Here is a 27,248-nt window from a genome sequence, read left to right on the forward strand (position 1 = left end):
TACTTATTCGGGTACCATATTTAAAACCAGCTGGCAGCAAAACTCCAACACTTCTTTCAAATCACGTTTATTGTGCTGTCATTGGGCAGAGCTGCTGAAGGTTTTAGCGATGGGGGGGGGGGGGGGGGGGCAATTAGAACTGGCCTGCTGATGTTCTCACTGTGACCAATTTGCCAAAGTATAGGACGCGTAAAACTAAATTACTACATTTAGTCAATCTGTCAAAGTCACAGAATAAAATTGAACGCACCTCATTTTTCCACCAAGAATAAATAGCCTTGACGATTACCCACGGCAAAGAAAGTGCTGACACGTTCGTGAAAGGTGTACAGAAATTGACAAGCCGATATAGCGCTTGAGCTTTACAGCAAAGCGCACTTTTCTATGTTCGTTTTAACTTTCTGTGCTTGTTTTTAAAGGCACAGTACGCCTCCCGTAAACCATCACAGATACTGTCAGGCTTTTACACACAGTACAAACACCCTTCCATTGAACGCTCACCGAACGGGAACATCAGACGTCGGCCTCTCAATCGGAAGGTCGAGGGTTCGAATCCCGGCCGCGGCCGCCTGGTGGGTTTAAAAGCCTGACAGTATACATATGTGATGGTGTACGGGAGGCTTACTGTGCCTTATTCTCTCTCAAAGGTTTCACTCTCTGATTCGCCTTATGCCATGTTTGCTACAGACTTCGTACAAAAACATTGATGACATCAGTTTAAGGCGTTTTGGAGTCTAAAACGAAACAAAAATCATTTGTGTATTTACATGATTTCGTATCACAAAAGGAGTAAGTGTTATTTGCCAAAATATTTAAAAGGGATATTTTTAATGCTTATTTAATTCAAACGCCTATAAATATGGAACCTAATTCGAATAGGTTACGGTATTAACTTATTTGCTCGTTTGGGTAGACCCAGAGACGGTATCCATGTCCCACCCCCGTGTCACCACACGGCGGCTTTCTTTATTCCGTTAAGGTCGACACTTGATTTTTGATCAAATTGATTGACATTTTGGCCCAGTACTCTTTGACGAAGCCCAAACTATGGGATTGCATTTCAGCTGCGAAACTTAAAACTACATTAACGAGTTTGGTCATTAAAAAAAGGGAAAAGTGTGAACAAAATTAAAATGTTAGTATTGGATCCAAAAATACAGAGATATGTTATGTTTGGATTAAAGGCACAGTAAGCCTCCCGTACACCATCACAGATACTGTCAGGCTTTTACACACAGTACAAACACCCTTTCATTTAAACACTCACCGCTTGAGAACATCTTAGGTGCCCTCCGTAAAGAGCGAGCAATTTTCAAAGAATTTATTTTTGCGTGGTTTATCTTACCCCTGAGCCATCGTGAACCCGTGTGATCCAGTTTCCTTTTTACATTTAGTCAAGTTTTGACTAAATGTTTTAACATAGAGGGGGTAATCAAGACGAGGGTCGTGGTGTATGTGTGTGTGTGTGTGTGTGTGTGTGTGTGTGTGTGTGTGTGTGTGTGTGTGTGTGTGTGTGTGAGTGTGTGTGTGTGTATGTGTGTCTGTGTGTGTCACTGTGTGTGTGTCTGTGTGTGTGTAGAGCGATTCAGAGTAAACTACTGGACCGATCTTTATGAAATTTTTCATGAGAGTTCCTGGGTATGATATCCCCAGACATTTTTTTCATTTTTTCGATAAATGTCTTTGATGACGTCATATCCGGCATTTTGTAAAAGTTGAGGCGGCACTGTCACACCCTCATTTTTCAATCAAATTGATCGAAATTTTGGCCAAGCAATCTTCGACGAAGGCCGGACTTTGGGATTGCATTTCAGCTTGGAAGCTTAAAAATTAATTAATGACTTTGGTCATTAAAAATCTGAAAATTGTAATTAAAATTTTTTTTTATAAAACGATCCAACATTGCGTTTATCGTATTCTTCATCTTTTTCTGATTCCAAAACATATAAATATGTTATATTTGGATTAAAAACAAGCTCTGAAAATTAAAAATATAAAAATTATGATTAAAATTAAATTTCCGAAATCAATTCAATTTCATCTTATTCCTTGTCCGTTCCTGATTCCAAAAACATATAGATATGATATGTTTGGATTAAAAACACATTAAGAGAGTTAAAAAGAATAGAGATATAGAAAAGCGTGCTATCCTCCTCAGCGCAAACGCTATCGCGCTTTTCTGGATTGTTAATTTCACTGCCTTTGCCACGCGCGGTGGAAAGACGATGCTACGAGTGTACGGTCTTGCGGAAAAAATGCAATGCGTTCAGTTTCATTCTGTGAGTTCGACTGAGCTTGACTAAATGTTGTATTTTCGCCTTACGCGACTTGTTTCACAATGTAGTCGTCAGTTTGGAATTTGAATGCGACTCGCTGTAAGCTTATCTGCAATAGCACGTTATTATGTACCTCTGAATCTAAGCGAAACAAACGGCTGTGATTCACAAGAACTCTAGCGATGGCAGTTTTGACTGTTCAGAGGAACTGGCGACGGATAGGCATAAACCGTCGTCTGCTACGAGAACCACGACCTTGCGTGACCCTGCTTCCGGGCTTTTTTTTTTCAAACTGTCAAAACTTCGAATTGTACTGATCTTTCTTGATGAAAAAAGAATTATTTTATGATTTAAGACTGTTTGTGTAACAAGCTGTCAATTTATTATTTAGATTTTAAAAGTTAGGTCTAGCGCCAAAACGCACCGTCCGATTTTGTTATCAGACAATCTGCAAAATTCATTCTTTGAAAATTGCTCGCTCTTTACGTAGGGCACCTAGGATGTTCCCGTTTGGTAAGCGTTCAAAATGTTTGTACTGTGTGTAGATATGTGTAAAAGCCTGCCAGTATCTGTGATGGTTTACGGGAGGCGTACTGTGCCTTTAACTGAATTATCACGACGGCTGAGCAAAATGACGCTCCTGTGTGTGGTTACCATTACTTGGCGCTCCTTTTACTGACACTGACAGATATTTCAAAAGAAGAAGTACACAATTAATGTCTGTCATGTAAAACAACAAGACAGCAGTAAATCAACTATAGACTACTTTTGAGTTGGCGATTTTGTCGTTCCTTGTTGACTCTTTCTCTGTCAGTTATTAGATCTAAAACAAACACTAAGAACGAGATGTGAGAAATAGATCTAAAAAGATCAAAGACTACGACGGCCAACACCTTGAAAAGAGATGATAGAGACATAGAACGATACCAGTGGAGATATAATTTTATCATTCACATTATCATTCCAATCGGAGCTTACATGCTGATAGAGTTACTTTCCGCGATTGTCGATATTTCCCTATTATAGTCACCACCGATCTAAAAATAGATCAGTGAGGTGTCATTATTATCAGTTCAGCGGCACCTACAGTAGTTAGGCTATTCTCTGTGCATTTTCAATGATAAGTGGTTCGATCAGTCGTTCCATTCACAATTAGAATCATATTTCAAAGAAAAATCTACCACACTCGTTACGTTTTATCGTCCAAAAGAAAACATTGTAATGCTCACCTCCAACGTTGGGAATATAAAGAGGTCTGTTGGCCCCTGAGTGTTCCTGAAACTCTCATTAAGTTTACTCATGTAGTCATCCGACACAAACAAAACTGACACATCTACCCGATATATTCCCATCAACTTTCGAATCATGTTGGTGTCTTTCCCTATATGTTGCATGTTCAGCTTCACAGCGGTTTGAAGATTTTTCAGAATGAGTGTCATGCTGCCGGAAATTGTCGTCTGCTACAAACCACACCGTTTCGGTCCGAATAGGAATATATTTCAGCTGGTACAGAATACTCCGTAATGGGTATACTCTTTTTTTCTTCTGCGTTCCGTGGGCTGAAACTCCCACGGCTTTTACGTGTATGACCGTTATTCCACGCAATTAAGGCAGGCATTAACCCGCTTTCGGGGATGCATGCTTGGTATTTTCGTGTTTCTATAACCCACCGAACTATAACAGGGATTACAGGATCTTTTCCGTGCGCATTTGGTCTCACTATAGTTGTGCTTGAGTTAACGCTGGCACACGAACTTCAAGGGGGACAAGGCACCAGCAGGTCTGCACATAACACTGATAAGTTAACCTGGGAGATCGAAAAAATCTCCACCATAAGGCACCAGGGCGCGGCCGGGATTTGAACCCACGACCCTCCGCTTGGGAGGCGTGTGTGTGTGTGTGTGTGTGTGTGTGTGTCACACTAAGTGTGTGCCGTGTGTGTGACAACTCTGGGTTGTTTCAGTTCACAAGCCCGTAAAAAGGGTCCATACCAAAATGTTGCTTGGAAGATCAGCACATGAGAACGGAAACATTTACCCTAGTCTGCAATCATATTTCGTTTTCCCTTGGGATCATTTGTTTGTGTTTTTGTTGTTTGTTTGTTTGTTTGCTTCGAGTTGTTACATTTGTTTGTAGGTTTGTTTGTTGTAACGCTGACTCGCAAGAAAATTAATCTTATGTGGCTTTTGTTTTATGTGAGATTGTTTTGTACATGTATTATGAAAATTGTGATGAGACATATTACCTTGTGCAATGATTGAAATACTTTGTTTAAAACTTGATTTATTGTAGCTTGCGACATAATGTTTTCATAAAACTGATTTGTGACATAACTGTATGTCTTAGGCTGTGAGTGCATACTCTATGGGTGTGTGTGCGTGGGGGAGGGGGAGGGTTCTAATTGGCAGAATTCGAGAGAGAGAGAGTCAACCAAGAAAACACACACACACACACAAACACACACACGCACACACACACACGTGCATGAACTTGTACGAACCCAAGAACAGACACACAGTAACACTCCACACTGATCTTTTTCTTTCTCTCTGTCACCATCTTAGTAACAGTATGTCTTAGTATTGGATAAACAAACAAAAATCAGTGACATTGAAGATTCTCGGAAATTATCTTCCCCGTTCCATATCTTGCGGTTACAAAAACGGAGAGAACACAGGCTGTCTTTCTGCAGAGTCTTATACGCCTGAAAAGGCCATGTCGCAGATTTTAAACTTGAAGAAACGATCCCTGGAAAGTAAAACAAAGGCAGGTAAAAGTACACGAACAATTAACAACAGAAATTTGGCCAGTTTTTACAACATACAGTTTAATCTAATTAATCTGAATAAAGGTGGAAGAAAACGCAGTTCAAAACGGACACTTGTTCAAGTCAATACTCTTGAATCAGGGAGTCGCTCTTTGTCCCACTCTCAGAATTTAAAAGATACCTTTTCTTCCCGTGTCAAACATCTTTGAATTCAGTCTAAATGCCGCATAGGCCTATACGTGGATTAAGAGCACCCTTCCACTTGAACGCATAGCAACAATCCGCAGGCTGGCTGCTTTCTCAGGCTGAATACACCTTTTCGGAATCTTTTTTTGTTTTTTTATCATTGTATTATTCATTCCCTTCGATTCAATACCTGGAATAAGAGAAAGTTAAAGATGAGCTGGATCCTATCACATGTTTCCTCGTGGGTTTGACAAGTATGATTGAGAGTGAGAGCAGTCAGTGAATGTTTGCAAGAAAGTCATAAAGTATGCACAATCCTTTGTTCAGAATTTTTTAAACTTAAAGTTGCAGCTAAAACACCTGCATATTTATGTGAAATTAAATGGTAAACTTTGTCCCAAATACCCCTCAGATTGCATAGATTTTAATCTTGAAACATTTTTTTTTTCCGGGGGAGGACCCCCGGACCCCCCTGTTTTTGGGTCCCTCTCCTGTTTTTTATTCAGCCATTCCCATGCCTGGTTTGGTATGTGTCCAAGTGAAAGCATGCTCTCAGACCGTGTAAAATCCTCAACATGATCTGTGGTGGTATGCACGATAGTTAACACGGGAAGGACGGTATCTTTAGAATGTGGCCTTTGCACGCACTCTGAACAACGTGACCGATACTCGGTTTGCGATTTTCCAATGTAGGTCTGGCAATTTGTAATCATGCGTATTTCTTGGTCTCCTATTGGACCACACTCAAAGAAAAACAACAAACAATGCAAAGAAAGAAAGAATCAAACAAAGAAAAAAAAATAGAGAAAGACAGAAACAAAAAAACGAAGAAAAGGTACTCGAAAAACTGTGACGTAAAAAGCAGCTTCAAACACCTTAAACAGGCTTATATTCTTTGCCTTTCTGGGCGTAGTTTGTTACTTACTCTGGGCCGTTGTCGTGGTAACTTTCAGCTTGGAGGTAAACTACAAAAAACATTCTTATACAACCTTTCAGTAGCATGTACAGCTGTTTACAATTACTAGGTCTTTCTTTTTCCTATCCGTGGCATTGCACATGACATGAGCACATAATTATTATGTGTTATTCAAATTATTTGTTACTGGTTGGTACCTGTTTGAGCTTTTTTTGTGGTAGTGATGGCGAGTTGTTTTTCACCTTCTGTTCTCTGGTTTACCTAAATACAGGGGATGATCTCAGAAAGGTAATCAAAAACCTGAACGTCATGACAATTCTGGAGGAGGGACCCAGGGACATGGCACAGCTTCAAAAGCTATCCATGGACTACCTGCGGAAGACCCTCCAACGGAAAACTGGCCTGAAATATCCAAAGGCCTCGAAAGACTTCCTCATTCAGGAGATACAGAATGTGACTTCTGCCGAGGAACAGGTTTGTATTTCACTAGTTTGTAACCAATCAAATTAATCTTTATAATCAAACAATGCATATTTGGGAACCATGCAGATTACATACCATCCGTCACAATTGTATGAAAAAAAGAAGTAAAAATACAGGAATGCGTTCCAAATTGTTCTTTTTGATAAGCATTAATGCTTGTATGCTTGCAGAGAGAAATGATCGCAAACCGGCCACAACACAAGAGGATGTTGGTCGATGGTGCTATTCCTTAACAACCATTGCCTCAGCAGAACCACGTTGAGGAAAGGGTCCTTAAGCCTGAAAAAGTCCAGGAGATATGGGACGAGTTCGATCACCTGATGGAGCTCATCAGGACAGCACCAGGTTCAGACAGGTCAATTTCTCCGGCTGCCTTCCAGAAAGCAGCAAAGGCGTGGGCTGTAAAGTTAAAAAAAAAAAAAAAAAGGAAGATGTAATTCCCTACATCCATGGTACATAATATTCTTTATGATTTATACTTTTCATATTGCTTATAGCTCCTTGTTCATCTATATATATATAATTATACGGCTTGTGTCTGTGTGTGTGTGTGTGTTCGCGATGCACGGCCAAAGTTCTCGATGGATCTGCTTCAAATTTGGTGGGCATATTCAGGTAGACCCCGGACACAACCTGGTCGATGAGAATTTTCAACACGTGCTCTCAGCGCGCAGCGCTGAACCGATTTTAGTTTTTCTGTACATCCACTACATCCATTCCCACTAACTCTTCCTTATCTTCTCCAGTGTTTTGCGTTTATCTCCCTTCCTTCGTGTGGCGTCAATCCATATTCCCGTTATACTATTTTTAGAAGGTCACTGCACGTTACTATTTTTAGAATGTCACTGTCCACAACGCTTTCATCCCGGCGAAGCCGGGTATTACTCTTCCTTATCTTCTCCAGTGTTTTGCGCGTTTATCTCCCTTCCTTCGTGCAGTGCGCCGGCAATGCCGGCGTACACCCGGCACAGCCGGGTCCCCGGCGCAGCCGGGTATGCGGCCCTACTTCTTCCCGGCGAAGCCGTACCCGATGAATACCTGCTTCGCCGGGTACGGCTTCGCCGGGAAGAAGTAGAGCCTAAACATGTACCTCACTTATTTAAAACATTTTTTATTATTGTTTATTTTATGCCGTTTCATGCAAGGAGCGACCATTTTCCTATCTCAGAATTATTACCTATCCATCAGCTTCAGAGGGCTGACCCCCCTGACCCCCCTGACATCCCCCTGGACCACCACTGGCAACCCCCCCCCCCCTCCTCTTAGCCTAGTCCGGCCCTGCCTCATATAGCAGCAGAGGTTCATGTGTGTGTGTGTGTGTGTGTGTGTGCCTGCCTGCCTGCCTGCGTGTGTGCATGTGTGTGTGTGACAGAACGATAACCGTCAACTAAGAGTTTTTATGTGGCAGTGTCTGTGCGATATAATACATTTCTCTTGCAAACACACCAAGGCTCATTATTCACAGTGATGCTATCCGTGTATTTACAACTTCACTCACTTGTCGTCTTTCTCTGTCTTGACACTCACTGTGTGCGTCTGTATGTTTATGTCTGTCAGTCTGTCTGGTTGTCTTTCTTTGTTTTGTCTTTGTCTGTCTGCACTCTGTCTGTCTGTGTCTGTTAGTCTGTGTCTGTTAGACTGTCTGAGTCTTTTTGTGTCCGTCTGTGTCTGATCGTCTGTCTGTCTGTCTGTCTGTCTGTCTGTCTGTCTGAATTTGTCAGTCTGTTTGATTGTTAGCTTGTCTGTACTTACTTAGGTAGGCCCTTTGCCCCCAGCGGAGCATGCCATTGACGACATTTCTCCATCGCACCCTGTCCACCCTTTTCTGGGCTGTTCTTTCCGCTTCTGCCCAGCTGTTCGGCATTGCAGCTTCCTTTCGGCTTTCACTGCACTGCGTCATAAGCCTTCTTTGTGAAGGACCTTCCTCTCCCAGGTCAGGATGATTTTAATTCGTCGTCAATGCTTCTGTAACGTTGTTTGTTTTCTAGGCAGGGGTGTTGACCCTACGCAAACCTCTGAACGAGGTGGTCCAAATGTGTCTGATCTCTATCCTTCGACCTGTCCAGCATGGGTGACCCTACCAGGAGCTTAAGCTCCCGCTGGCATAGCTCTCCGGGTTGATAACTGAGGCACGCGCAAGCCATCACACCACGACAAGGAATGGACCAGCTTGTCTGTACCTATGCGTAACAGTAGGGAAGAAATTAGTAAGAGAAAACGAGATTTGGAAAACGGAATAACTCTCGACAGACTTTATAATCTTTCTTGCACCAAGACTTGAAAAATGGATTAAGATGCTGTGTGTGTGTGTATGTGTGTGTGTGTGTGTGTGCGTGTGTGCGTGCGTGCGTGTGTACGTGCGTGCGTGCGTGTGTGTGTGTTTGTTGTTGCTTTCTGCCCGTTAGGATTGAATATATGGTTTTTTCTTGTTTTACAACAGCGAGTTAATACCAAGCCGTGACACTAAAAGATCCTGGTGGAGATTGTAAACTCTTTGTTAAAACCAACATTAACACTCCACATTCATTTTCCAGTTTTAAACACAATGTATCATCATTTACACGCGCATCATCTGTCCACCGCAGGACAAGGGTAAGCTGCAGAACAACTGTCAACAAAATTCAAGCACGCTCAGTATTTCCGTCACACTTTCGTCAGGAACTTAAACAAGCAAGAAGAGAGCAAAGAAAGTCATGCTAAGGCGCAAAAAGGGAGGTCTTTGTCTGAACATGTGCATTTTTATTTTTTTAATTTATTAGTCTGAAAATTATAACACTCATAAAACTTTCTCGCTGTGACTAGGGAATGAGCTTGATTTCCTGGCGCGAGGGGTGGGGAGGTGGTGTGTGCGGCGGGGGGGGGGGGGGTGTGAGAGGATAGGTGAGGGAGGGACGGGGTGAGAGGGGGGATCACGGTATGTAAGTATTACACGATACCAAAAAGTACGTGTTTGCAGAGACTTGGATGTATGTGTATGTGAGGGAGTGGGGGAGAAGGGGGGGGGGGGGGGGGCGGTGACGTGGCGGGGTTGAGGTGGCAAGGACAAAAGGGGAAGAGCTGAGAGACAGTCAAAACTTTGTAGAGACGTTGAACTCCTAAGAAGTGTAAGGGGGGGGGGGGAGGAGGTCAGGGTTGAAGAAGGAGAACAGAGTATGAAATAAAATTAAAATAAACGTAGAAAGCGGGAAAGAAAGTAAAAAAAAAAAACGTTAGAAAGAGAGAGAGAGAGAGAGAGAGAGAGAGAGAGAGAGAGAGAGAGAGAGAGAGGTGGTGATAGCATATAAATTTCCCTGTACACTACTAGGCCCTTTATGGAACTCACAGTGCCAGTGAGATGCTATATATAATATTATATGTACATCGTAAAGAATTGAGTGTTGTGCTTTTACCTTCAAATATCGCCGAGTGACAGAATGTGACGTTTCTATGCCGATTACAAGTTGTGTGTGAAAATGTAATCTGACCCGTGGCAATGACTGCTGATTGCGTATATAAAAAGGAAAATGCCAAAGCAATCTTGCAGTAAAGATGAAACATGTGTGTGTGAAAACTAAAAATCATGTATGACCCAAGGACATTGATTGTGGGTGACATTAAGAGAAAAACACCAAAGAAACGCTACAATACACATGATTCATATGTGTTTGAAGACTAAAATATGATAATCAGTGCTGGTAGACCTGAAATGAACAATGCAAAAGAACGACTATCAATCATAACTGTGTTCGTTTGCAAATCAGCACCGAGAAGACTTTAAAATCAAAACGTGTTTGCAGAGAAAGTGTAGCATCGCTGATGTATATTATGTAGGTCATCTTTTGGCTGACATGGCAACGTTATTCCTTCACCCATATGAACATTTTGTGTCTGAAAGTGACTCTCAGCAGGTCTTTGTCATGAAATATCAGAAAGGTGTCCGGCCTTGCGCTATATAATACGTCAGTTTCTGTGCACCCGTACTCCGTTGATTATGAACTGACTAATTTACAGTACATTTAAGAATTGGTCTTTTGGAAGACGAACGCAGAGAATGTAATACAAACATGATGTCCACAGGAAGAAACGAGACCGTTGTTAAAAATGGCTTTAAACCAAGGTGAGATTTGCAAAGGTCAACACTAGCTAAACTTAAAACTGCGTGTCTCATACTTATGAAGTGAAAACATTTGCATATCTGCCATTGATTTATTAACTTCATTTCAGATGTATTGTTAGCATCAGGTGTCATGAGGGTAATTTTTTTCAAGCCTTGGGTGTCGGTACTGCTGTATTTTTCTTTGGGGGAAGGTGTTATTAATTTTATTGAGAGGACTGAGTGTGTGTGTTTGTATGCAGGTTATTTGCATGACTATGCTCAATGAAGATGAATGAGGAGGGAGAGTGGATCAAAGAGCTATTGTGTATGTTTTCTGTCAACATTTGAACTATGGATCCTCCGAGGTTTCAAAGTTGCACATGAGTGTAAACATTTTGGTGAAGAAAGTAAGGCTGGAGACTCTAATTACAGGCATGGGTAAAATATATCCTTCGACACAAAGTCGGGACAGCGTCATTTATTCCAGCTTGACGGACAAGAAACAATGCAGCAGTGAGATGTTTCATCTCTGGGCCTGAGGCATGTCTCTGGGCTTTCACACTGAAAAGGAAGAAGCATTCAGCTGTGAATTATAAATGAAGAAATGTTGTGATGTTTGGTATATAAATTTACGGTTTGTAAGGATCTTACTATAGTTTAATGATTCTCTGGTCGAATGCTGAGAAATGAAGAAACGTTAGCGATTAGTGAGTGTTAAAAATCTGTGTTGATATTTTGTTTCTTAGGATACTACTATAGTTAAATGATTCACTGGCCCGAATGCTGAGAAACAGAAAGACCATCGAAGGGAGCTAATTCTGTATGTACCTCCTTCTGATTTTTGTTTGTAAAGTCCTCGAGGTAGCCTATTACAGCCTCGTACATGGGAGGGAGCGGGGGGGGGGGGGGGGGGGGTTTAGGTTTCAGTCTTGGTTGCGATTTCCTTGAACATAGACATCTCTGTCTCTGTGTCTGTCTGTATGTATGTATGTGTGTTTGTCAGTCTGCTGGTCGGTCCATCCGTCCCCCCCCCCCCCCCCCCCCTCTGTCTGCGTCTCTTTCTCTGTCTATCTCTCTGTCTCAGTCTCTGTCTGTCTGTCTGTCTCTCTGCCTCTGTCTGTCTGTCTGTCTGTCTCTCTCTCTCTCTCTCTCTCTCTCCATCTCTCTTTCTCTACCTCTCGCTCGCTCTCTCTCTCTCTCCCTCTCTCGCTGTTCTCTCTGTCAGTCGGTGTCTTTTTGACCGCGCGTCAGTGCAGACAATGAGAGAGAGAGAGAGAGAGAGACTGAGAGAGAGAGAGAGACTGGGACTCGGAGAGAGAGAGAAGGGGGGGGGGGGGCGGGGGAGAGAACAACAAAGAATAAACACGGTAAATAAGCCGCATCTTAGTGAGAACACGAATGTGTAGAAGACAGTCAAGTGAAATGTTATTTTTGTTGCTGCTGCTGCTCCTGTTGTTGTTGTTGTTGTTGTTCTTCTTCTTCTTCTTCTTCTTCTTCTTCTTCTACCCGCGCTTCACACTTGCACTACACTTGGTACATGTATAGATGTTGACTCTCAAGCCCAAATCCAAAATTAGGTGCGCGCGCGTTTCCAACCACCCTGCCATACAGGTAGCCATACTCAGTCTTGGAGGAGTCAATGCATTGTGTTTTCTGTACAGCCAAGCCATTAGGCCGCAACAGACAGGAAGTCTGCAGCGTCTGCAGTCCAAGGTACCTGCAAACCATTCTGTGATCTTGCAAAAATACCTCTATCCCACAGTCGACCAGACGAGGTAAGTGTGTGTGTGTGTGTGGGGGGGGGGGTGTCTGTGTGTGTGTGTTTGTGTGTGTGTGTGTGTGTGAGTGGTGTCTGTCTGTGTGTGTGTCTGTCGGCTATCTGTCTCAGTGTCTGGCTGTCTGTATATCCGTAAGTCTGTCCGTCTGCCTCAGTGGCTGTTTGTCTGTCTGTCCGTCTGTTGGTTCGTACAGCGATTCCTGGAAAACCGTGCAAATTCTGGCAGATGAGATCAGTGCTATCCGGTCCATATGTTTATACACACACGCGCCACACGCTCGTCTCCCAGTCTATCTGAAAACATCTAGTCAACACTTGGCTAAATGTAACTGAAAACAATTACAACATTAAGAAATGATAAACGGTTTTGTTCCCCAAAAAATGAATGACTGATTATAAATGTTAAAGGCCGTGAGTGATATTAACCGTTGATGCATTGATTTCTGTCGTACAGTTTGTTTGTTTGTTTGTGTATTGTTTGTTTGTTTTTTGTTTGTTTGTTTGTCTGTTTGAAGTCTGTTTACATTTAGTCAAGTTTTGACTTCATGTTTAACATAGACGGGGAATCTTCTTCTTCTTTTTCTTCTGCGTTCGTGGGCTGAAACTCCCACGCACTCGTGTGTTTTTTTGCACGAGTGATGTTACGTGTATGACCGTTTTTTTACCCCGCCATTTATCAATCAATATGAGGCTTATATCGCGCGTATTCCGTGGGTACAGTTCTAAGCGCAGGGGTTAATTTTTTTTTATTTTATTTTTTATTTTATGCAATTTATATCGCGCACATATTCAGGGCGCAGCGATTTATTTATGCCGTGTGAGGTGGAATTTTTTTACACAATACATCACGCATTCACATCGGCCAGCAGATCGCAGCCATTTCGGCGCATATCCTACTTTTCACGGCCTATTATTCCAAGTCACACGGGTATTTTGGTGGACATTTTTATCTATGCCTATACAATTTTGCCAGGAAAGACCCTTTTGTCAATCGTGGGATCTTTAACGTGCACACCCCAATGTAGTGTACACGAAGGGACCTCGGTTTTTCGTCTCATCCGAAAGACTAGCACTTGAACCCACCACCTAGGTTAGGAAAGGGGGGAGAAATTTGCTAACGCCCTGACCCAGGGTCGAACTCGCAACCTCTCGCTTCCGAGCGCAAGTGCGTTACCACTCGGCCACCCAGTCCACAGTCCATACGCCGTTTTCGGAGGATGCATGCTGGGTATTTTCGTGTTTCTATAACCCACCGAACTCTGACATGGATTACAGAATCTTTTTCGTGCGTACTTGGTCTTGTCAGTGCTTGCGTGTACACACGAGGGTGTTCGGACACCGAGGAGAGTCTGCACACAAAGTTGACTCTGAGAAATAAATCTCTCGCCGAACGTGGGGACGAACCACGGAGATATTCTATATCTCTGTGGGACGAACTCACGCTGACAGCGGCCAACTGGATACAAATCCAGCGCGCTACCGACTGAGCTACATCCCCGCCCAGACGGGGAATCGAGACGAGGGTGCTGGTGTATGCTCGATAGCCGCCGGATTGACTAAATGTAGGGGAAGGGCTCCTAATATGGACCGGCTCCTAATATGGACCACCTCCAGTTCTGACAAACTAGCGGCGCTAGAGCGCTCAAAACAATTTCATTCGTTGTATTCACCCTCTCTGGATATCAATCAATCAATCAATGAGGCTTATATCGCGCATATTCCGTGGGTACAGTTCTAGGCGCTCTGCAGTGATGCCGTGTGAGATGAAATTTTATACGGCCAGTAGATTGCAGCCATGTCGGCGCATATTTACCTTTCACGGCCTTATTCCAAGTCACACTGACGGGTATGGTAGACAATTATTAATTGTGCCTAAGCAAATTTTGCCAGGAAAGACCCTTTTGTCAATCGTGGGATCTTTAACGTGCACACCCAATGTAGTATACACGGGGGGTGGTTCGGACACCGAAGAGAGTCTGCACACAAAGTTGACTCTGTGAAATAAATTTCCGCCGAACCTGGGATCGAACTCGCGCTGACAGCGGCCAACTGAATACAAATCCAGCGCGCTACCAACTGAGCTATATCCCCGCCGGATAACTTGCACATGTCAAAACAGTTGCAGAAATACAAACTTCAAAACCGTTAGGCTTTTTTTCTTTTTACATTTAGTCAAGTTTTGACTAAATGTTTTAACATAGAGGGGGAATCGAGACGAGGGTCGTGGTGTATGTGTGTGTGTGTGTGTGTGTGTGTGTGTGTGTGTGTGTGTGTGTGTGTGTGTGTGTGTGTGTGTGTGTGTGTGTGTGTGTGTCAGTGTGTGTGTGTATGTGTGTCTGTGCGTGTGTGTGTGTAGAGCGATTCAGACCAAACTACTGGACCGATCTTTATGAAATTTGACATGAGAGTTCCTGGGAATGATATCCCCGGACGGTTTTTTTTTTAATTTTTCGATAAATACTTTTGATGACGTCATATCCGGCTTTTTGTAAAAGTTAAGGCGGCACTGTCACACCCTCATTTTTCAATCAAATTGATTGACATTTTTGTAAAGCAATCTTCGACAAAGGCCGGACTTCGGTATTGCATTTCAGCTTGGTGGCTTAAAAATTAATTAATGACTTTGGTCATTAAAAATCTGAAAATTGTAATAAATTTTGTTTTTATATAAAACGATCAAAATTTACGTTCATCTTATTCCACATCATTTCCTGATTCAAAAAACATATAAATATAATATTATGTTATATTTGGATTAAAAACAAGCTCTAAAAATTAAAAATATAAAACTTATGATCAAAATTAAATTTCCGAAATCGATTTAAAAACAATTTCATCTTATTCCTTGTCGGTTCCTGATTCCAAAAACATATAGATATGATATGTTTGGATTAAAAACACGCTCAGAAAGTTAAAACGAAGAGAGGTACTGAAAAACGTGCTATGCAGCACAGCGAAACCACTACCGCGCTGAACAGGTTCGTCAGTTTCACTCCGTTATGCACAAGCGGCGGACTACGGTCATTGTGAAAAAAATGCAGTGCGTTCAGTTTCATTCTGTGAGTTCCACAGCTTGACTACACTGTAGTAATTTCGCCTCGATTCCCCCCGCTCTATGTTAAAACATTTAGTCAAAACTTGACTAAATCAGGGCCGGACCAAGTTCGTTTGAGGGGGGGGGGGGGGGGGGGTTTCAACTGAAGGCAGCCTGGGCGGGTCCAGGGGCCGCCTAGGCCCCGGTGGGGTGCAGGGGCAACGCCCCTTTGGGGGGTCTGGGGGGGCAAAGCCTCCCAGAAGCCGAGAAAATGTTGCATTTGTGAGGTCATTTTTTGGTCTTTCCTTGCAACTGGGAATCAAAATTACACATTTTCAACAGTAACAAAATACTTCATATATTCATTTACCATAGTGGTTTAGTGGAATAATCCCAAAGACATATATGCCTAGTAAATAAGTCTGACAGGACTCTTTACTTTGAATATTACTATGATGATGGACTTATAACGGGGAGGGCAGGCCGTTGTCAACTTGATGTTGTTCATAATTTGAAATAGTTTTAGAAGACCAAATAAACTGAGGGAGTTGGGGGAAGAGCTTAAAAAGTCCACTTTTTATCTCTGAGAGGTACATTGGATGGCCAGGGGGGGGGGGGGGGGGGTTCCGGAACCCAGGAACCCCCCCCTCCCCCCGCCCCCCCAGATCCGGCCCTGTAAATGTAAAAGGCGGTCCATATTAGGAGCCCTTCCCCTAGTCACGAAGTTTGCTTCACGCGAACTGAATTGTTTTCTTTCTTTGTTGGTATGGGCCTGATGTGCAGTCGCCAGTTTGTTATGGATTAGAAATATAATAAGAACCTTACCAGCTTCAATATAAGAAGCGAAAGGAAGGCTAAGAAGGAAAACTCAAACTACGAATAAAAGCAAGCCTGTCACGGTGGGAATACTGGTTCTGTTCCAAATACCTAAGTCGGTTCAATGTGAATAACTTCCGGTGCGTCACTTCCGGCTCCTTGGCTGAAGCAAAACACTGCGTATTTCTACTGTATTTACTGAATATATTTTCAGCGACGGTAAGGCGGTTTGAAGTAGGTTTTTTCTGTGTGATTCTGCTTCTGAAGCAAAAAGTGAAGATCCATAAATATATCTCTTGAGCATGTACGCGGATTTAGTGGTGTTCTCCTGATGTCAATTGTCATATTCTCACGGTAGATTACAGTTCAAATCCGACGTTGACTTCACGCTAAGCTTTGCTTCCTATAACTGTTGAGTGTTGTAATGAGCAAAGCCTATGCATTGTTTTGAACCACACGAGTTCGAAAACATTGTTTTACAAAGATGCAGAGAACTTCTTCTTTTTTTCAATTACAGACTTTTAATTTCTTCGGAGTGGCTAACGGCACGATATCGTTTGGCTAGCAAATATATGCTAGCGGCACGATATCGGATATAAAGCAAATTCGAGGGCTTGGATGCTAGCGAAACGATATCGGATGTGAAGCAAATTCGTGGCCCAGATGCTAACGAAACGATCCTTTCTTGTTCTCATTGTTGTTGTTCTCACAATCAACATTTTCATTGGCATAGGCATAGGCATTTTTTGTTGTTGTTGAGTTGAGCATTTATTTCCGTCACTTCCGGTTTATGAGAAAAATGTTCCGATCCCAGCGCGGCTCTCTCTCTCTCCCACCTCCTTCCACCCCTCCCTCTCCTCACATTGAGTTTCTCTGCCTCCTTGACATGTGTGTGTGTGTGTGTGTGTCATGGATGTGGGTGTATGTACGTCCGTCTCTCTCTCTCTCTCTCTCTCTCTCTCTCTCTCTCTCTCTCTCTCTCTCTCTCTCTCTCTCTCTCTCTTTCTCTTTCCGACGTTGTTAATATTGGTGTGTGTGTGTTTTAGTGAGTGTGTGTGTATGTGCGATGGTGTGTGTGAGTGTTTGTGCGTGTGGACGTGCGTGTGTGTGTGTGTGTGCGTGCGTCAGTGTCATGGATGTGGGTGTATGTACGTCCGTCTCTCTCTCTCTCTCCGAGGCTCTCTCTCTCTCTCTCTCTCTCTCTCTCTCTCTCTCTCTCTCTCTCTCTCTCTCTCTCTCTCTCTCTCTCTCAGAGTCTCTCTCTCTCAGAGTCTGTCTCTCTCTCTCTCAGAGTCTCTCTCTCTCTCTCTCTCTCTCTCTCTCCCTCCCTCTCTCAGACTACAGGCTGTTGAGAACTGCTGAATGAGTAGATCTCGTCGTTAAAAGACACAATTCTGCCACCGTTAAACTGCCATGAAGAAGGGACGACCAGCAGGATCACTGCAAACCGTGATTGGGCTGCCAAAGGCAAAGAAGCGAAAAAGGCAAAAAGAAAAATTGAAGTGTGCCAAGAAAGTAAAGGTGGTCACTCATGCAGAGTATGCTCTTCGACTGATTGTGGATGAAAACCTGGTGAATTCTGTGATGAAAGAAAATTTGAAAGTTGAAGAAGAAATGCTGGAGATGGTGCCAGAAAAGGTGTCAATGGAAATTTTGGGGATTGATGACAATTTGCTGAAACAGTGGCTTACAGATGACGCTTGGGTAGCTCTTCAGCAGCTGTTGGAAGTGAAACGTTCTTCAAACATGGAGCCTGCTGAGGATGTTTGCAGAATATGTTGGCGCGAAGATCCGGATAAACATCTTGATAGAAATCCGATTGTGCAGTGGAATGAATGTTTGAGAAAATGCAACACTTGGTACCATGAAGCATGCATACATGCCACCAGCCATCCTCAAATTTGTTTCACATGCCATACTTCAATTTGATTTATAAACTGTTAACAGGGTTCCTAGATTTCTTGTTTCTTGATGCATCAATTACAAAGTACACTGAAGTGCTGCAAGTGTTAATGTTCATTGAAACATCTTGCGTCAGATTAAATCTTAATTCATTTTATACTTCTTTTAACCTGTTTATATTGTTCGGATCTTCAGATTAAATCTTAATTCCTTTTATACTTCTTTTAACCTGTTTATTTGTTATTTCCAAATTATATGTTTACTCTTAAAGGGGCAGCTTGCACATTGTTGCAACATGGACACATCAATTTAAACATCTTGCGTCATAGTATTATTGTTCGGCTCTACACATTGTGATCAAGACTTTGATGTTGCTAATTCTGTGATTTCGACTTTACTATTATTGTTGGGATCTTCAGATTAAATCTTAATTCATTTTATACTTCTGGTAACCTGTTTATATTGTTCGGATCTTCAGATTAAATCTTAATTCATTTTGTACTTCTTTTAACCTGTTTATATTGTTCGGATCTTCAGATTAAATCTTAATTCATTTTATACTTCTTTTAACCTGTTTATTTGTGTGTGTGTGTGTGTGTGTGTGTGTGTGTGTGTGTGTGTGTGTGTGTGTGTGTGTGTGTGTGTGTAAGATCTGCGGATCAATAACACCAGCAAAAACAATAATTGACCTCTAAACAATAAAATACACACCCCCCAATACATTTGTTTGGGGGCTATGGTCCCCCCTGCTCCGCCGTCAGTGCTGTACGAGTATATAGAGTTGGAGCCCACTTTTTACTGGGGGTATAATAATAATAATAATACTGTTGTTTTATAGCAGGATAAACCAGAGTTTTAAGGCTACGGTCTCATCCAGCTTTACAAATCCACACACACACAAAATAATAGATAAATAAAATATATACATATATATATATAAGAGATACTAAAAATCAAACATACACATATCGCGGGATTCACCAAGACACCATGTGAAGTACGTCATACATTACTAAAGTGACGTGACCGCTGAGGATGTATGACGTACACTACACTCTTGCCTGGTTATCGATCGTAGGATACAAGTTCAAAGTGTTTTCGTGATTCGTGTCGTTAGCATATTTGCTGGTTGAAGACCAAGCGAAACGATATCGTGCCGCTAGCATATATTTGCTAGCCAAACGATATCGTGCCGTTAGCAGCCTAACCAAACGATATCGTGCCGCTAGCATATATTTGCTAGCCAAACGATATCGTGCCGTTAGCAGCGGCCTAATTTCTTATCAGTTGTATAGTAACTTATACTAAGTAGTAAGTATAGTTCTCCAAATAAACCAAAAGTAAGACTAAGACTAGGTCTATATTAATTTTAAGTAATTTAGTAAGATAGGAAGAGATATATTATATATATAGCACTGGCTACAGCACTCCAAGTGTATACAAGATTCTGCCCCCTGACCCTGTGTACACTCTGAGTCTGATGTTAACTTCAAAGTTCAAGTCGCGAAGCGAACTTGCCATTCTACGCCACTTTGCGGTAGGAACGCATAGCAGTTGAATTGTTGATTATCAGATTCAGAGAGTACAAAAAACAAAAACAATCTGATGCTGCACGGCCTCTTTAGGCTTTACTGTAAGGCAAAAAAAAAAAATAGGTGTTGTTACGGTAACATAGCCAAAAAAAATAGGGTAGGAAGGTAGGCAATCATTTTTTTTTTTTTTTTACTTTTTTTTCTAATGTGTACAAATTAAACCTACTTGACAGGGAAATAAGTGTGCGACACGGGCGCTTTCGCTTTCATTGCGTTTTTTGCACTCGTTTTTTTTTTTTTTTTTTTTTTTTTTTTTTGACAAATGTAATAAAAAGTTATAGGATCGGCCCCTAAAAATAGGGTAGGTCGGGTTACCGTAACCACACCTATTTTTTTTTTAGGCCTAATGTAGATTACATTCTCGGAGTATAAAAGACAGGGTTTAGCCTGGAAGAAAAAGACAATGGGACAATTGTTCCCCTCAACCAAATTCTAATATGGGACATTACATAGTCGAAGGCAAAATGTGCAAATAAGGCTAGGCGGTCCAAATATGCTTTTGTCGAAAGATGCAAAATAGTGCTATTTAGTGCCATATGTATGATGATATGAGAATTTGCCAGTGTATCAGGTTTGTGTGTGTGTGTGTGCCTGTGTTTTGATCGATATCGCTTTGTTTGACAGTGTCACAGAGGTAAACACGCAAGCGCAGATAGTTCGCAGGATGGGTTGAATACTTATGAATTAAATTTTAAAAGCCAATCACAGCGCGTTTCACTAACTCACAAGTTGCTCGGTTTGGCGCGCGTTTTTGCTTGGGTCATTCCGAACACTTTACTGGTACTCCCATGAAAAGTGTGCATGGGATGGCGCAGTGGTACGTAATCTCAGTGCTGCACTGAAGGGAATTCCAATGAGACATTTTAAGATGTTATGGCACAAGGTGCACTAGTAAATGAAACCCTGAAAAGATCCGAGAACTGCATCCACCCAGAGTGTTATTCGACGCCATTTTGTGAAGGAACGCATCACTTTCGATTCATACATGTAGTAATTAGTACGCTAGGGTCAAACAAACACACACACAGAAAACTGATGCTTCATGACAGTTTATTGTCAGAGTTTGGAACAAACTTGGAGTGTGTTTCGACCTAGATGTGGTTGTATACTATGAGTCTATGTGTGTGTACTTGTATGATTATTTCACTCTGAAAAAGAGATGGCGGAAGTCAATACATCAGATTGATTTTAAATGGCTAAATCCTAACGACTTGTAAGGACGCATTTCATTGGCTTAGAAGTTAGAGTTGTAATAGAGCTTTTCATTCTTGGAGTGTATACAGACCTATCTTTCCTGTATACACTCTGAGTGCGTGTAGCCTTTGCCTATATATTGTGAATTCAGCGATTGGAATTGTCTTAAGATGGACCTCTCAGTATCATTTTCAATATATATTTATCACTATACGGCAGCTTTGCGGTGTGAATCTATGCTTATGATCTATTGTGGACACTGACGGAGTGACTCACTGAATGACTGCATGTTGGATTACTTGTAATTCAAGTAAGTTATTGTAACTTGTAAGAAATAAAGAATGCATGAGGTTGTTGAAAACAGCATGAAATTGAAACTATGATCATACCAGCACTGAGCAGCATTCTCTCCACAGTCGAACCCCTGTTATTTGTATTTGGTGCATGTTGTTACTGTTTGTGCTTTATTGATAATTACTCTTTTTACTAAACATTGCAATAGCCATGCAGTTGTAATGCACATTTTATTTTCTGAAAACTGATGCCATGCAACTGTTCATTTTTTCAGATTGATCCGAATACACGCAGGAGCAGACGCAGCAAAAAATATCATGTCTTTCCAGCTCAACATGCCGCCGTCCGAGATCGGACGGCTGGCACGGTCGGAGCAAGGGGCAGGTGGAGGGGAGCGGCAGAAACAGTCCCGAGAAGACTGGAAGAAAATGAAGGAGCTTGAAGAAGCGAGAAAAGCTGGTACGGCTCCTGCCATGAAAGATGAAGAGGGAAAGTAAGTATGAATTAAATGGATCTTGATAACTGTTAGTACTCATGTTTTGTTTTCATTCTTACTGTGTGGTGCAAGAATAGATGTACGTGAACAACTGTTTCTTTTTTGTACAGGTCTCTGTTTTTAACAATAACACACACACACACATGAAACTGAAAGGACTGCTGGCAATTTTTGAATTCTTGTTTTTGTCCAGTTTTGTTTAAAAGCAAGCATTTCAACAATCAGTCAGTTTTGTGTGTGTAACTTTAAGTTGAGGTGACTATAGATCTTTGCTTAATTATTGTTTTTAATTCTTTCACTAAAGTAAAGACTATCATATTTAATCATTTATAACAAATTGTTCTAGTTTGTGGAAATATCATGCATAAGTCAGTACCTTCACAGTCATTGCTAGATTCTGTGTCCATCATGAAAATGATTAATAATAACTTAACCTTATCAGCGGACGCCAAGATTACCCCAGTGCTTAAAATGTACTCATTTTAATGTTTTGCTCATCAGGGATATCAACCCCCACATTCCTCAGTACATCATGCAGGCACCATGGTACTTTGGAGCCAATACTGCGACTCTGAGACATCAGCGTCAACAAGAAGAGAAGATGAAGAACTCTGGGCCACTCACCATTGAACTCAAGAAAGGAATCAAGAACGTAGGTTATTTTGGACGATGAGGATAAGGAATCTAATTTAGTCCTTTGAGGTTATTTTCATGGAAATTCAGGTTGCAGTGAGCTGCCATACAGTACGACGCTACCCTTTTTTTCCAGCATGCTTGTGTTCATGTTTCCAGGCCCTGAGTCTTTCACTGTGAACTTTATTGGGCTCATACTTGGGATCTTTATCTTCAGATGCGTACACAGGGGGGACACCAAGGAGAGAGCACAAAGTTGACTGGGAAATATAAATCCCTCGCCAAATGTGAGGGTCAATCCCACGCCAATTGCAACAAATTGGTTTCAAACCCAGCACCGTTGCCTGTTTAGCTATCTCCCCACAAACTTTATTCTCAACGAATTTACTAAGTTAGAAAATGATCGATCACTGCAACTCAACGTGTTGCTGCTGTTGCAGTTCTAAAAATGATGCAGGGCATTTTTACAGACAAAATGCTGTTGATCCGGAACTTAGCCATATCATTACAATGTAGTTTTAACTAAGAGATTGTTTTGGTATTTACTATTTATGTACTGCTGTTTTTTTGTGACATTGCATTCAGTACAATAATGTTCATTGGAGCACAACTTTGTGCAGGGGAGTGTGGCAACCAAATTCCGGAAAGGAGCCTGTGAAAACTGTGGAGCCATGACGCACAAAAGGAAAGACTGTCTGGAGGTATGTATGTCGGGTCGTTGTGCATCTGCAATGCATAACAGTAGGCTTGTTTGTGGAAAATTCTAGTGCATTCAATATCACCATTTGATTGGGCATTGCTGTAATCTCCTTCTTACAGCAGAACCTCCCGTTTTGGACACCCCCACCACCTCTGTAATATAGGACTTCTTCCCTTTTAAGAGCTTGCTATCTTGCAGTTGTTGTTCGTAACCTGTCAGTTTACCTCTATTTGTGACATGGGAAGTAACTCCTTCAATTTCAAACTTTAGCATCTGTAGCAAAATAACCACTGCCGAGGTTATATATGTTCAAACCTCACAGGAACGCAGAAGAAACAGAAACAGATAAGTTTGATAGGTAGCATTGGGTATAACACTTATCAGATGTTTCCAGGATATGCATATATGGGTACTCAAGTGGGAGATATGCATTCTGGGTCTTTGCCTTTTTACACCTGACTTTCTCTGATTTTTGTTTGCACTAATAGTAATAGGGGAGTGAAATTGTTGTATGTGTGAGAGAGAGGTAGATAGAGACAGATATTATTGAATTCCATGCTTTATCTTGTTTATCTCATCTGCAGAGACCAAGAAAAATTGGCGCCAGATTCACGGGAGATCAGATTGCGCCTGACGAGTACCTTCCGGATGATGTGGGACAGGACTTTGAGGGAAAGCGAGACATTTGGAATAGCTTTGATCCGCAAGAGCATCAGCACAAACTGTTTGAAGAATATAGTAAAATTGAAGAGGTAACTCATCAAGTTTTTTTTGTTCTTGTTGGTTTGTCTTGTTCACATTCAGTCAATTTTGACTACATGTTTTATCGTAGACTGGGAATTGAGACGAGGGTAGTGGTGTGTGTATGTGTACATCAATTTCAGCAAAACTGCCAGGCAGATCTTTATGAAACTGTACATCCCACTCCCAGAGTTCTTCCAGATGATATCCCTACACGTTGTTTTTTTTAATTTTGATAAATGGTTTTGATGAGGTCATATCTGGCTTTTTGCAAAAGTTGAGGCCACACTCTGGTGACGTCATTTATTTACTCAGATTGATTGAAATTTTGATCAAGCAATCTTCAACAAAGACTATGGGATAACATTTCAACTTGGAAGCTTAAAAATGAATTAATGGGTTTGGTAATTAAAATCAGAAAATTCTATTTATAATGTTAGTAATCGATCCAAAAATTATTTCGTCTTATTCTTCATAATATCCTGATTCCAAAAGCATGTAGATATGTTATGTTTGGATCCAAAACAAGCTCAGAACATTGCAAAGAATAGAGAAAAGCGCTTTCTTATTGAGCGCATACTGGCTTGTCACTTCAAGCGATTAGCTACGTTTTCCAGGTGTATTGCTTTCAGTCTCGGGTCACGGGGTATCCGCGCAGCATGGTCTTCCTTAAGTGCAGTGCGTTCAGTCTCATTCTGTGAGTTGGACACAGTGATTAAATCAGTAAATGTATTAATTTCACTTCACGCGACTTGTTTTTTCTTATTTTGGGTTCTTCTCCCTCTTCTTCTTTTATTTTAAATATGTTTGTAAGGAAGCATTAGCTGAATGCGTGGAAAAAAACTTGGTATAAAATCACGAAGAGGCTTTTAAAAAATGGATCCACTTCCTTGTTCTTCACCATCTAGATGTACATGTTCAATCTGAATAGGACTTACTTTTGCCTGCAGTTGGTTACTATTTTCACTGATGGCAAGAAGAAATATGTGCCTGTTGTCCTTGCTGTTTTTGACATAGTTTTGCTTTTTATCTACAGGCAAAACAAGCTATGAAAGAGGAGGCGCTGGAAGAAAACTTGAAGCACGCTGGAAAGGTAGGTGTATTCATTTTAACGCTTTATCTTTATTTATTTTTTTCCTTGCGTTTTGCAATTTCAACGATGTTGCAAGGATTTGTTCTCTTTTGTAAATTTGCCAAAATGGCCATGATAGTTTCAGCAGTTTTGCAAATTTTGGAGGCAGTCCTTAACATTCCCTTTCCCTCCTTTTTGGCTCTTCTGAATAATCAGTGAGTCTTAGCAATCAGCATGCAGTGTTTGTCTGTATGGACGGCTGGTAAAACTGACGTTAGTGTCAGTCAGCAAAACTCATTCATAAAACAAATTCCCACTCTGCAGAGGAAAACAGGCAGGATGTTGCCTTGTTTTTGTTTTTAGTTCTAGTGGAGGAATGACCTTATTGCACATAAAGAGACAGATGTTAGGTAGTGAAGAGAACTGTTTTAACAAGAAGGACTGTGGCTTGAAAGAATTGTGTGATGGTTTGACTATATTCCAGCAGGAAAATAACAGGCTGTGTGATGTTGCAGGGTGAAGATGATGAGGATAAGTATGCTGAGGACATGGACATGCCTGGTCAGAAGTTTGAGACCAAGAATCGTATCACCGTCAGAAACCTGCGTATCCGTGAAGACACTGCCAAGGTGAGGCTTTCTTTTTGTCCTTCTTCTTCTTCATTTTTTTTCTTTCTTTCTCTTCTTCTTTGATTTTTTTTCTTTCTTTCTCTTCTTCTTTGATTTTTTTTCTTTTTGTTGCAGTTGCTTTTATGCTTAGATGTGATAGGTGAAAGTTAGATAACCCTTTGGTTTTAGGCACTACACCTGGGGAAGGGATGCAAGCATACATACCTTCAATTCCTGTTTCATACCTTCAATTCCTGTTTCATACCTTCAATTCCTGTTTCAACCTAAAGACTCATGCACATCCCCACAAAGGTGCATATGCTGTCTTTGTTCTCCAACTTTCTCTTTCCAAATCTCTGTCACGCCCATGGAGGACAGAAGACGCTATGACTACCCTATGGTCAGCTGAACTTTGTCAAAATCCAGCGGGCAATGTTGTGGAGACATACAGCTTACATGTCAACCATCCCAGTTTAAATCAAACTTAATGTGAAATATGAAAGTCGCTTGTTCATTTCACTGCTTGTTATTCTCTCAGGTGCCAGGAGAATGGTTCCGAATAAATCTCACCTACTCTATCACACATGTCGTATGCGTTTTAAGAGCGCTTACTTCCCTTTGTTGATCACATCCCAGTAAGTTATGTTTTTTGCAGCACAAAAACAGAAAAAAAAGAATCATACTTAACAGAACACTATTAGTAGCTTCCCTTACAATTATTGCCCTCAGAGTCAAATATATTTTGTCAAAAGTTTGCAGATAGTGCCATGTGCATATCACATCAAAAATGTGTCTGCAGAAAGACTATGACAATGCTGATGAAGGACTTATTAATCTACCGAACGCAAATGACGGAGAGAATATGAAGGGAGACAGACAAATAAAAAAAATTTAAAGGATATTCCTGGACGGCTCAAGGATGCCAAATTTCATTTGATTTTCTGTTTTCAGTATTTGTACAACCTGGACCCGAACTCAGCATACTATGACCCCAAGACACGCTCCATGAGGCAAAATCCACTGGCTGGAACTGGCAAAGAGGCTGTGTTGTAAGTCGTCGCTTCATTTTAAGTGTGAATGTGAGGGTTCTCAGAACCATGGGACACCCCCCCTCCTTTCAAGACCTACATTTTTTTGAGAAAATGAGGTCTTACATCTTTTTCAAAGATGAAGGTAAATTGACAGGTGTTAAAAACAGAAAATCTAGAAAACTAGGGACTTCAATGGGGGTGCCTGTGTCCTTGTTTAGAGTTTATATTTTATAGATATTGCAGGCAACTAGCTTCTTTTGATTGTATGAGGTTAGTTACAGCAGTTGTGTAGCACTGGTTGTCAGCTTTGTGATTTTGCCTCAGGAATTTATTAAAAAAAAAACGGACATGGGGGAGAAGGAGGGGTAGTCTTGTTTTATCAAGAACTTCGCTGCTTAACAGATTTACTTGAACTTAGGTAACCTTATTTGACAGAGAAGTGTTAAAAGTGCTAAGATCCTTTTTGAAGAACTGAGGGTATCACTGCTCTCTGGTGAACTGGCGCTCTCTCTCTCTCTCTCTCTCTCTCTCTCTCTCTCTCTCTCTCTCTCTCTCTCTGTCTCTCTCTCTCTCTGTCTCTCTCTGTCTCTGTCTCTCTCTGTCTCTCTCTCTCTCTCTCTCTCTCTCTCTCTCTCTCTCTCTCTCTCTCTCTCTC

At 41.5% G+C, this 27,248-nt stretch overlaps 2 protein-coding genes across 2 annotated transcripts in view; one reads left to right on the forward strand and one right to left on the reverse strand.

Annotated features, from left to right (window-relative positions):
- The window catches only part of LOC138981758 (endoribonuclease YbeY-like), a 7,760-nt gene extending 3,385 nt beyond the window's left edge, over positions 1-4,375 (reverse strand). The window contains exon 1 of the mRNA XM_070354833.1: positions 3,506-4,375. Within this exon, the coding sequence (XP_070210934.1) occupies positions 3,506-3,715 (210 nt within the window). The 5' untranslated portion in view covers positions 3,716-4,375. The remainder of the gene's footprint in view (positions 1-3,505) is intronic.
- A 12,083-nt stretch (positions 4,376-16,458) lies between these two features.
- The window catches only part of LOC138981759 (pre-mRNA-splicing factor SLU7-like), a 33,063-nt gene continuing 22,273 nt past the window's right edge, over positions 16,459-27,248 (forward strand). The window contains exons 1-8 of the mRNA XM_070354835.1: positions 16,459-16,549; positions 21,587-21,805; positions 22,310-22,460; positions 23,062-23,142; positions 23,726-23,893; positions 24,919-24,975; positions 25,470-25,583; positions 26,514-26,611. Of these exons, the coding sequence (XP_070210936.1) occupies positions 21,630-21,805; positions 22,310-22,460; positions 23,062-23,142; positions 23,726-23,893; positions 24,919-24,975; positions 25,470-25,583; positions 26,514-26,611 (845 nt within the window). The 5' untranslated portion in view covers positions 16,459-16,549; positions 21,587-21,629. The remainder of the gene's footprint in view (positions 16,550-21,586; positions 21,806-22,309; positions 22,461-23,061; positions 23,143-23,725; positions 23,894-24,918; positions 24,976-25,469; positions 25,584-26,513; positions 26,612-27,248) is intronic.

The sequence above is a fragment of the Littorina saxatilis genome, linkage group LG12 (genome assembly GCF_037325665.1).
Source record: "Littorina saxatilis isolate snail1 linkage group LG12, US_GU_Lsax_2.0, whole genome shotgun sequence".
NCBI lineage: Eukaryota > Metazoa > Mollusca > Gastropoda > Littorinimorpha > Littorinidae > Littorina > Littorina saxatilis.